This window comes from Halichoerus grypus, chromosome 12 (assembly GCF_964656455.1).
Source record: "Halichoerus grypus chromosome 12, mHalGry1.hap1.1, whole genome shotgun sequence".
In the NCBI taxonomy this organism is placed as follows: Eukaryota; Metazoa; Chordata; class Mammalia; order Carnivora; family Phocidae; genus Halichoerus; species Halichoerus grypus.
In genome coordinates this window covers 65,979,247-65,991,325 of record NC_135723.1, presented here as the reverse complement: position 1 = coordinate 65,991,325, position 12,079 = coordinate 65,979,247, and the positions used below count along the sequence as shown (strand labels likewise).

Sequence of the window (12,079 nt, the reverse complement as noted above, 5' to 3'; positions counted from 1 at the left end):
AAACACATCAGTGTATAATTCCTAAGAATAAGTCCATTCTCTGACACATGCCAGTTACCGCCGTCAGGGAAAGTTCACATTGATACAATACTTTCTAATCTAATCTACGATCCATATCCAACATTGTCATTAGGCCCAAGGATATCTTTTAGAGCCTCGTGCATTTTAATGGCTGGATGTGTATTAAGAATTAATACAAGTAATTAAGAATTAATATGTGTCGAGTGCTTTGGCATTTAGAAAGCCCTTCCGCTACACGAACTCAGCTGGTTCTCATGTTGCCTCTCTGAGGTCAGGCAAGCAGCAACATCCCTGTTTTACCTGGAACGAAACAATGAGCCTGAAGGAATGTTAAATTCAGAGTCAGTGCTCAGCAGCCCCCCCCCCCGGCACATCATTGCTTGGTGCTTAAAGACTTTGCTTCAGTGCCAACCAGCAGACTGGCCACTAATCCAAACATTTAAAATCCTACAAATAAAATAATATTTCTTGAGTGTTCATATCTATAACCACTTCCTTTTATGCTAACATTATAGATTCTAATTAGCACCCATAGCTACACACTCAGGAAGAGACGGAGCCACCCCAAGAGAGCACCTTGGTATGAGCTGGGAGGCCCAAGAGGGCCAAGACCCAAGCTCTTGGTCTTGCCTGATCTGTTTTCCAGAGCCTACCCCACCTTGCACACAGAACTTGAACTCATAACCCGCAAAGGATCCCCAGCTGCGTGTTTGACTTGATCACAGAAAGCTGAAACACTGGATATCTCTTCCAGAGCATAGTGAAACATTAGTTTGAGGTGGGAGGGGAGTTTCCTAATCCTCACAAATAGCCTAAAAAGGGGATCAAACTCATGAACTTGCCTGTTAAACAGAAAAAGCACTGATTTAGGAAATGGAACCATGGGGTTCAAATCTCTACTCTGCCACTTAGCTCATTTTCCCTGGGCACGTGACCTAACTTCACTGGGCCTCCATTCTACCATCCACAAGCCCAGAGAGTAACTACCACCCACAAGCAGAAGTGGAGTGAAGGGGCCAACATGGAGTCTGGTCCAGTGCCTGGTGTTGAGAGGAAAAGAAAGGTTGCCCCTGCTTTCAACACAACCCTGAAGGAGCCGAGCAACACTGAGTTTGTAACAGGATATGAGCAATGTAGGGAGTTTGGATGAAAATTTTGCATGGTTCACTGACTGTTAAGAACACAAAATAACAGACCCACTTTGCAGTAAGTGCTGTCTTTGGCGACAGGGAGTTGAATTTTTCCTGTGTGTGGCGCTCTGCTCTAAGTTTGTGAATGTGGGGTAGTAAGAACAAAAGATTTACCTTTTCCAGGGCCTCTCTGTCAAGTAGTTCCTGCACAGCTAGAAGCTTGATGCTGTAAGAGAAAAATTGACACCGGGCTTGAAAACAAATCATTTCACGTCACCAAGCATCAGCCAATCCCTAGCCCACGAGAACAAAAGTTTGACGTGTCAGCCTGCATTTCTGCTGAGCCCCATCTAAAGTAACCTTTGCTTTGAATTGAAATGACCATTTCAGAACGATTAAAAATGTTTCTAAATTGTACAGTTGATTGCATCATAGGATCTAGAAATTTCACTTCTGGGCATATACCCAGAGGAGTTGAAGACAGGACCTGGAACAGACATTTGCACACCCATGTTCACAGCGGTCAAAAGGTGGAAACAACTAAAATGTCCATCAACGGATGCAGGGGATAAACAAGATGTGGTACAAACGTACAAATGTGGAATTATTATTCGGCCTGAAAAAGAAGGAAATTCTGGCTCGTCCTACAACATAGAGGAAGCATGAAGACATGATGCTAAATGAAACAAGCCAGACACAAAAGGACAAATGCTGTCTGATGCCACTTCTATCAAATAGCTGGCACAGTCACATTCAAAGGGACAGGAAGTAGAAGGGCGGTTGCAGGGGTGGGGGAGGGAAGAGGGGGGAACTGTTGTTTAGTGGGTACAGGGTTTCAGTTTGGGATGACCCAAAGTTCTGGAGATGGATGGTGGTGATGGCTGCACATCAGTGTGAATGTACATAATGCCCCTGAGTTGTAGGCTCATAAATGGTTAAAACAGCAAATTTTATGTTATGTACATTTCACCATAAAAAATTCTAAAAATAATGATATTTGCTTCATATATTTAGAGGAATAGAAAGAAGAAAACAGTTGCCCGTATTCAGTATTAATCTTCCCTTCATGTCCTTTTGATGCTAACAAGCCAATAACTAAAATCTCTGCTTACGAAGACGGCCTGCTCAGCTGTTCACCGCACAGTGACCAAGCCCTACTGTGTGCAGGTGGGCAAAGCTACACAATGACTGGGACATGCTCCCTGCCCAGGAGCTCACAGCCTCTTGGAGGCCGCAGTCAGACCACAGCCAGAACACGATGCAGGGTGCCGAGTGGACGGGCCCCGGCAGAGAACAAGGAAGGCTTCCTGGAGGAGGGTCTGGGCTGGCCTTGACTCGGGAGAAAGGCGACCCACAGAGGGGCAGCAGAGGCAAAGGCACCAACGGGAGAGCAGGGTGTGGAGAGTACACAACCCGCCAGTTTCCAGTTTAGGGGCCAGAGCCCGGACCGTAGCCAGCACCTGAGATGAGAATTCAGAAGTGGATGCGGGTTTTACAAGGAAGATATCCTCCCCCTCAGGACATGCCGCTTTTCAAGTGTTTGTGGACACAAGGCTGGATTCATCTGCACATGGGAGGAAGCATGGTCCTCACGAGAGCTCGCTGACACATGGGAGGAAGCACGAGAGCTCGCTGAGATTGTTTAGGAAGCAGGTCAGCCGTTGATGGTGCATGATGTTCTCTCCCCACCGAACCAATCTGTTTATGGTCACTGGACACCGCGTTCTCTACCTCCGACCAACCTGCATGGTTCTCTGGAGCAGAAATGTCCCCACCCCCCACCTGATGAGCCTCCCTCCAAAGGGGTTATTGCTCATGATAAGGTTCACCTTAACTTACAGATTTCTTCGTAATCTCTCCATACAACTAAGCAAGCACATCCAACCGAATGCAATGGCTTACATAAGAGCAACTCGAGGAAGTACAATAACAGTTTTAAAGCTTACGAGACACTACCATCACCACTAACAATTCGGCAACTATCGGAGCCAGAAGACAGGACTCTGGGCACGCCCTCTGCTCCAACCACACTGACTCTCCTTCATCTCTTGGACATTGGTTTTGTTGTTCGTCTGGCTTGGGTCCTGCCCAAGATCTTTACAACACTGACTCTGGCATACTGTGTCATTCCAGGCCAAATGTGAACGCCACGTCCTCCAAGCAGCATTCTCCAGACACTGAGGTCAAGCAGCGTCCCTGATCATCACACTATTTTCTTCAGTGCACTTGCTAGTCCCTTAAAGCATTGATTTGTTGGGGTGCTGTTGTCTGTCCCTTCCAAAAAGCAAGGAAGCTCCCTGTGGCAGGGGGCTTGAGGGTCTTCTCACCATTCCATTTGCAGGGTCTGTAATGGCGCATGGAAAGTAGTCAAGGAACATTTACTGACCGACTAGCGGGGCCCAGTCAGTATTACAGCTGATGCAATCTAGCTTGGCTCACTGGCCGGGCCTCAGTTTCTCCCTCTGAAAAAGAATGCCTCCAACGAGATGATTGTGTGTGTTTTCCCTCAGTGACACACACTGCATGCATCTGTGCACATGCCTGCCATTAATGGGACGTGCCTGGTGGCCGGTCAATGCTCCTGGCTACTCCTCAGCACATTCTGATTCCCCACGAATCTAAATTCCAGGCCACCGATTTGGATGGCAACTTATGTGCTCAGTTAGGGGTTTCCAGGTGGAGCTCGAGTTTCAGAAGCTTAAACTGCTTCTGAAATAACCACTGGAAAATAGTTCTACCAGGGGAAATTTTTCAGCAGTCTCTCATTCCTGCCCCCATCCATGGCCTTGAAGTCCGATTCAGGATCGGATATCAGACATCAACCGATTAGAGGAAAGGTTTAAACACTGTTGAGATCGTCAACTCTCTTTTTCTCCCTGCTTGCAAAGATATTACACGCAAGCCATTGTAGAACGTGAGCCAAAAACCGACCAGTTTTGGGCTCTAAGGGAAAATGAAATGAAGACATTAATTGACTCTCATTTAAGTCAAAGCCTGAAGGATGCTGTTCCCTGCTCTGACTTTCCTCTTGAATGGGGACGTGGCGTGCCTAGTGCCACTCTCCAACCCTCTCCACCTCTTCCCATGCATGAACTTTGCCCCCATGTAACTTAGACACAGCTTCAGAATCCTTCTCAACACTTCAGTGAGACCCAACCAATCTACTCAAGGGGGCACAAGACATTAAACTGATTTAACATCTGCTCTAAAACCAATGCCAAAGAGTATTAACATATGGAGGGGTCAGAAAAAAAGAGGGGCATTCCCACACTACTCAAATGCAGCAATGCGAGATGAGATTGCTTTAGGGGCAGGGGGAGAAAAGATGGGAAGATGAAAAGACACTCAAATCTATATGGCTGGAGTTTCAAAATGGAAATAACGCATGGTAATAAGAAGTTACTGCCCCAGCTGCTTGTAACGTTGGATTTCTTCAGGGAGCTGTGGGGTTTTTCTTCCTCCTTAGAGCTATAATCTTTAAGCGTCTAGGAGATGTTTCTTGTTATATAACTACCCTAATGTTATTTCTTCCCTTATTAGAAACGCTCCAAGTTCGGAGTATTTATTTCAGTACTTATGGTATCAGATTCTTCTAATCTGATACTGATAGTCCCTGGGACAAAATGTCACTCATATGAGAAGGAGCAACACACCCCTTCACCAAATCGTCCAGTTGACACCTCTCATTTCTTGCCCTCATCTCTGTGTCAGTTTTGTTCCTCCTTCCCTCACTCCCTTCCTCCTCCTCTCCCTCCTTCCCTTCCTCCCTCTGTCCTTTTGCTAATTCCACAAATATATACTGAATGCCTCCCATATTTCAGAAACTGCCAGGCATCAGGGTGACTGAGATGAACACATACTGTCCCTGCCCTCCCCGAGGCTAGGATTCTGCTTGGGCCTGTGCCCGGGGGGGTGTGCCCCTGAGACCCTTCTGGGTTCTGTGGCCTGGCAGAGCTGGACTAAAGATGGCATATCTTTATGGTGGCCTGGGGCTTGGTCACCGTCCTCTGAAAACAGCAGAGCTTCCATCAGATAGAAGTCTCAATGACAAGCAATTTCTTTTTCAGCACTCAACTGAGAACAGAGGCAAATAACACAAAAGCAGCTGGTAGGGGTGATTTACTTAGAAAAATGACACCTTTAAGGACAAGTTCTGAAGTTGAAGTGGACAACACTTGGCTACGTAGACTGAGGATGCATGCAATTAATGTCTGCTTAACTAAGCTATAAGGAGGTGAGCTAGTTGAGGGCAGAGGTCTTATTCCGCTGGATAGAGCCTGGTAGAGCGAGGTCTATCAAGGAAGTAGAGGTGGCGATGGGGAAAGGGCCAGGCAGACACTGAAAGCAGGGAAGAAAAGCAGCAAAGTTGAAGAGACAGAAGCTGGAGGCCCACCCCCCCTGCAGTCTGGGGTGGCTCAGAGCTGCAGACTGAACCTTAATGGCCCCTGAAAAGGCAGAAAAGAGGCAGATAAGAGGAAGATAGCTGTATGGGTGCTGCAAAAACACTTAGAGGCCAAACTCCCAACTATGCAGGAACTCATGTGGCCCAAACAGATGATAGCCTAAAGGAGCACCGGAGTCAAGAGTTCACTTCAGCTCCCTTTTTCTGAGGATTCTGGCACTGAGTTTCCCCTGCACTCATGAAGTGACACATTATAGTGCATGAGACATAGCAGCACTCGGTAAATGCATAAAGGATGTGTATATAACATGGCAGAGCCATCCATTCACTGCATGGATAAAATATTTACAGGTTATGCATTATGCACCAGGCACTACTGGGCACTGGGGACACAGTGATGAGCAAACACAGCCTCTGCCTTCAAACTTCTGAGTCTAATGGAGGAACCAGGTACATACATCAGCCACGGGATGTACTCTCAAGAGGCAAACACAGGGTGCCATGAGGCTGTTTGGAAGGTCTTCCACAAAGCTGGCAGGCTCCGTGGGAAGTGACTTCAAGGCTGACGCCTACGGGCTTGCAAGGAAGAGAGACTGAGTGGGAGGAAAAGCATGAGCAAAGGAATCAGGGGGTAGAGTGAACATGACACCCCCCCGCCCGCCCTGAAGCTAAACACAGACCAGGGACCACAGGAGTGTCTGGAGGGTAGGGTAGGTACTAAAGGATTATTCTGCAGAAACAAGTGGGGCCAGGCCTGCTTAGAGGGTTTGTTAAGCCATATGAAGGAGTTTGAACTGTATCTTGAGGGTAAGGAGTAGCTAGTGATAAGTTAGGGTAGTGGTGTCATCGAAAGCCCAAGATCCAGAAGATGCCCAATAGACGTATAAACAGCTTGGTGTGAATGTGGGGTGGGGTATGAGTGGGGGACAAGAGTGGAGTCAGCGTGACCCGAGCTCTGCACCCAGCATACCAGCCCAAACTATCTCCGGGCCTGGGAACCAGGCAAGTGAGGGAGGGGTTTCCACCTGCGTCCTCAGTGGACAAGATCTGAATCTCCTCAAGAGCAGCAGAGACCTGGCAGAGGGGACACGGCAGACAGCCTTCCAGCAAGGGACAGGGCGCCCAAGAGCAGAATTTGGAGAGAAGATAGAATCACAGGCAGCAGCCACAGGCGACAATGACTATCCGTACGTCCCCATGCAGGACATGGGGCCACCCAGGACATTTCACAAAAGTCGAATTCAGAAACTAGGTCAACCCTCTTGTCTGGATGCTTCTCCTTTCTCTTTGAAGGAAAGCTCCACATTAACTTCCCCTGAACAAAGGAAGGAAGAGTTCTTTCTTTATCAACAAATTTTAGAAGATGCCATGGATGTTAAATATAGACTTGTTTTCCCTGAGGCTGTATTTTCTTCACCATTAGCTCGGGGCTGGGAAAACACAGCGGACATCAGCCTCCAGATGTTAGTGAGCACGCACACCTCAGAGAGAAGGCAGGCTCCCAGGGAAGGCACTGCTTTTCTCAGACGTGTCCTCTTCAGCATCTCATCCCATTGCTGCCAAACACACGCTCGCCATCTCATCCTTCCTTCCCAAAGCCAAGTGCTGAACTACAACATCAGCACCAGAACAATCTGCATGGAATTTAGCTTGGGTGGCTGTTCTTGGCAGGTTAGAGAAAACTAGTGTGCCAAACAGTGGGCAGGAAACTTCTCTTGATGACAGTCCCATGGTTTTTGTTCTATTCAGGTTTTCAACTGCTTGAATCAATTACGGTAATTTCCATTTCTTAGAAATTTCTTAGAAAATTGCCCAATCCATTCAGATTTTCAAAGTTTGAGCACAGAATGGTACTAGTGATCACTTTTAACTTAAAAGCAACCTCTGCTTCTGTGGTTATGTCCTCTTCCTCGTTCTTTAATGTGTGTAGATATTTTTTCTCATTTAAAAAAATTAGATTTGTGAGAAATCAGTCTACTCTGTTGGTCCTCTGAAAAAATTAGGTCCAGGATTTATCAAGTCTACCATTTTTTTTTTCTAATTAAGCAGGTCAACATTTACCTTAATTCCATTCTCCAAGTTCCCATTGTTTTCTTTAGAGATTTACCTTCTTGAGTCAGGTTTCTTATATATATAAGCCATGAATAAAAATTCATTCTCTATGTAAATATTCGTCCTTGTTTCAAATTTCATTATGTAGCCTTCTTGTTACCTACCACCAAGTCTGAAGCTGCTATTTTGGTCTCTTATTGGAGTCCACAGTTCTTTGTTTTTTTTTGTTTTTGTTTTTGTTTTAAAGATTTTATTTATTTATTTGACAGAGAGAGAGCAAGAGAGGGAACACAAGCAGGGGGAGTGGGAGAGGGAGAAGCAGGCTTCCCGCGGAGCAGGGAGCCCGATGCAGGGCTCAATCCCAGGAGCCCGGGATCATGACCCGAGCCAAAGGCAGACGCTTAACGACTGGGCCACCCAGGCACCCCAGTCCACAGTTCTTTGGATTGTATTTTTCTATCTCTAAGTAATTGGGTTTTAAATTGTATAGTTTTGCATTTTCTATGATTCTAATGTACTGAAGTTAAAGGAAGTACCCTGTACATTTCCTGCTTTTTAAAATCTATTCATAGTCTTTTTTGGTCTATTTTACGATGCTTTTCTATTTCCCAGGGTTTGGGTAGTTCTACAACTTTTTTTTTCTTTTTCTTTTCTTTTTTTTTTTTTTTTGATCTCCCAGTGTGTACCTTTAAGTTTTCACATTAGTATAGGGGGATTAGGGGAGGGCTTTGCCGTCAGGCGGCCTGGGTTCAAGCTGTCCCACCTACTGGTCGCCGGATCTTAAGAACTTTAAGAATAGCAGGTGGGAGACAGGGAAGGGATCTGGCATCCACCCCTGTGACCTTGGCCATAGATGACACAGGGGAAGTACTTAGCACGTTGTTTAGCTCAGAGTAAACCACTGTCAACGGTGGATATTGGTATTAATATTATTCAGGGCCTTTCTTAACTATTAACACTTCTCTAAAAATCAGAATAAAGAAAGCAACAACTTTTTGTTCTACCAACCTATTTCCAGGCAAGCAGCACAACAAACCTTTATCTCCCCTTCCCTTTTTGATCTCCATTAACAATACCTTACAGTTTAGATCCAGAGTATAGTCCCATTGTTGTTGCTCCATTCTATGGCTCGTCTTAAGGACAATCTCTGACACTCCTGTTTGCTTGATTACCAAACTTAACATAACACGTTGCTAGTTCTACTGATTCCAGGGCTTGTGCTACCTCTTCTCCTTCTTTTTTTTTAGAGAGAGAAAGGTGGGGAGGGGCAGAGGGAGAGAAAGACTCTCCAGCAGACTCCCCGCTGAGCATGGAGCCCAACGAGGGGCTCGATCTCATGACCCAAGCAGAAACCAAGAGTCAGATGATTAACTGACTGAGCCACCCAGGTGCCCCTGTGCTACCTCTTCTTGAGCAATATTTTGTCTTATCTTTTGAACTTCTACAACATATCTTTAAAACAAGCTTTAAAGTAAGGAGCACGTTCATATGTTTTCCCAAGCCCCTGCATGTTCGAGAATGTCTTTCTGATTGGCCTCATACACAAAGACAACTCAGCTGAGTGTGAAATTGCTGGGTTACAAGATAACCCCTAAAACTTCAGAGTTGGCTTGCCAACTTACTTGATAATCAGAAGAATTTTTAATGTGTCAGATTTCCAGACCCCACCTAGGGAGGAGTGATACAGGGCCTAGGAACATATCTGAATTAAAGACAAGACAACACAAAACTCCCAGGTGTTCTAATCTTCCAACAGCTTCTATAGACATAGACTCTGTTAAAGAGAACAAGCCTAAAGTCAACCTGATTTTTGTTATTCTTTTCTCTGCTTGGATTCTCATGCATTTTCCCCCCTTTTGTCCTTGTTATTGTCTATGTTTCCCAGGCTATGCCCACATGTGGGCCTCTTTTTGCTGATAGCGTTCAGAACATGGTGAGCGAGTACCTTATACTCAGACCCAATCTCTCCACAGCTCAGGGAGGTAGCTGACGCCGGAGCACTGATCCCAGTAATCACCAACACCAATAATCTGAATAGGGACTGTCTGTTCTGTCTTCCACATCTATAACCTTGTCTCTTATTTTTCTCTTTCTTCCTTGTATTTTCCAGAACCATTTCTCAAGGTTGGTTTTTTTCTTCCCCTCTACTCACATCACTGATTGGATTTCCCATAGCATTTGTGCTAGTTTTCTGGGGCTGCTCTCACAAATTATCACAAAATTGGCGACTTAACCCAACACATATTCATTCTCTCACCGTTCTGGAGGCCAGAAATCTCCAATCAATATTACTGAGCGGAAATCAAGGTGTTGGGACCACCCCACTCCGTCTGTAGGCTCTAGAGGGGAATGTGATCGAGCCCCACATTTGGCTCCATGCTCAGCAGGGAGTCTGCTGGAGATTCTTTCTCTCCCTCTGCCCCTCCCCTCCTTCCCTCTCTCTTTGCCTCTTCCAGCTGCCAGTGGCTGCCAGCATCCCGCGTCGTGTCTCCGTCTCCGGGATCACAGCGCCTTCTCTTCTAGCAAATCTCGCCCTACTTGTCTCATAAGGACACCTGAGATTGCACTTAGGACAATTCAGTATAGCCTCCCCCATCTTTCCAGGTCCTTAGCTTAATCACATCTGCTATGTCTTTTTTTTTGCCATATAAGGTCATAATGTTTACAAGTTCTAGGGATTAGACTACGGATATCTTTTCGGGGCCATTTTTCAGCCTACCACACATTAATACTCTTTATACTCCTGCTAATTTGGGTTTTAGTTCTGTTGCGGAATTCTGTTTCCTCAAAACCTTTCCTAATTCACTGCATCTCTTTTTACAATTTTATTTCTGTTGCCTTTTCCTACCAACCCATTCTTTCCTTATGTTTTTCTGTCCCTGTTCCAGAGAGGCCATGTCTTTTTGTAGTATGCGGATGATGCCACACATTTCCCCCACATCCTCTTTTACTACCTGCTATAGATGATTTTCTGGGTCTTCAGAAGCTGCTGCTTTTACTTTGTTCTGCAGGATTTTCCACAAAGTCTTTTATTTTTGTTTTATTCATCTTAAATAAGAAAAGGTTTGTCCTGACCAATGGTTGATTTTCAACAGACATTATGAGCAGACTGACAATGGTTCTGTTTTCTGCTCACCTACATAAAGGATGGATCTTCTTCTCAGACCTGCTATGGGAGGGGACTGGCTGAGGGCACAGCTCCTGGCCAACTTGGAACCTTTGCTCTAGTGAGGTTCACCTCCTCCTCAGAGGCTCTCAATCAACTCAAGAGAGAATGCATCCTGTCTCCCAACATGCACAGCTGCCAGGGCACCCCACTTGTGGCACTTTGCTTTTGGGGAGGAGATTTACTAGAATGCACTGAAATCATGCCAGTTTCCCCCTATTTCCCATCTGGTTATAGTCTGATGTTTTTTTCTCTACTTGGCAATGGGGAAAAAACCCAAAGAGACGGCCCTATGAGGAAGGGCCCACATCCGAGGCTAGTAGCTGAGGATAGAAAAGAAAGACGAACCAGCTAAAGGCTAGTAGCTGAAGCTAGTAGCTGAGGATAGAAAAGAAAGATGAACCAGCTAAAGGCTAGTAGCTGAAGCTAGTAGCTGAGGATAGAAAAGAAAACTAACCAGCTGGAATTTGCTTTGAGTGCATGAGTCAGGAACGAATGATGAAAAGGGTGTAAATTGCTTTCTCCCTGTTTTTCAGGCAGGGGTTGAAGGGGGTGGTGGTGAGGTGGGGTCTCCTCCTGGTGGCCCTCTGTGTCATGAGCAACACCCTGGGTAGGCTCCCCGAGCCCTGTGCTGTCCTCCTCATCACTGTCACCTGTTGACACCTCCAAGGTTCCACCATTTGTCATTTCTTCTCCGTTTTTGCTGGCCTGCCAGGTTTTGTTATTTTTCTGCCTCATCATGGGTATCTGAGCCAAACCTTCCAGAGATGGGGTCTCTGAAGGGCAGGGTAATGTCCGGTCTCTTGTTTTTAGCGACTGGCTTGTTCAATAAATGGAAAGACTGGCTCCTCCTCAAACTTCAGGGCTCTTCATCCTCCATGTGGGGAATAGTATCCACAAGGGAATCCACTTCCCTCCGTTCGATCTGACCCTTCAGGGCTCCCAGGGCGTCAGGCCTCAGGGCTGCTGAGCACCTGGCAGGGTGCCCACAGGGTAGAATCAGGATGGGACCTTCAAGAAATCACTTCAAGCACAAACCAGGGGCATGACCAGAAGTGAGGAAGCCTGACTCACTGAAAACAGCTGAAGATGGTCAGACCCAAGACTGGACAAGCTAACAGTGGAAGTGAGGTTGGCTCCCAACTAGAGATGAGGAATCACTTTCCCACACCTGCACTTTTTTTCTCAGCAGCAAACTGCCTACTTCATGCCACTTTCTAAAAGGCTGAAACATTTAACCTAATCTAAGGTCTGGGGCCCCACAGGAAAGCCCATTAGAAAGTTAATAGCCTGGTTTAACTGCAGGAG

General features: G+C 46.1%; 1 protein-coding gene across 4 annotated transcripts in view; it reads right to left on the bottom strand.

Annotated features, from left to right (window-relative positions):
• EEPD1 (endonuclease/exonuclease/phosphatase family domain containing 1) overlaps positions 1–12,079 on the bottom strand; it is a 287,236-nt gene that overhangs the window by 106,896 nt on the left and 168,261 nt on the right. For all 4 annotated transcript variants that reach the window (XM_078059456.1, XM_078059457.1, XM_078059458.1 and 1 more), the window contains one exon: positions 1,326–1,377. In XM_078059456.1, coding sequence (XP_077915582.1) covers positions 1,326–1,377 — 52 coding nt within the window. The remainder of the gene's footprint in view (positions 1–1,325; positions 1,378–12,079) is intronic.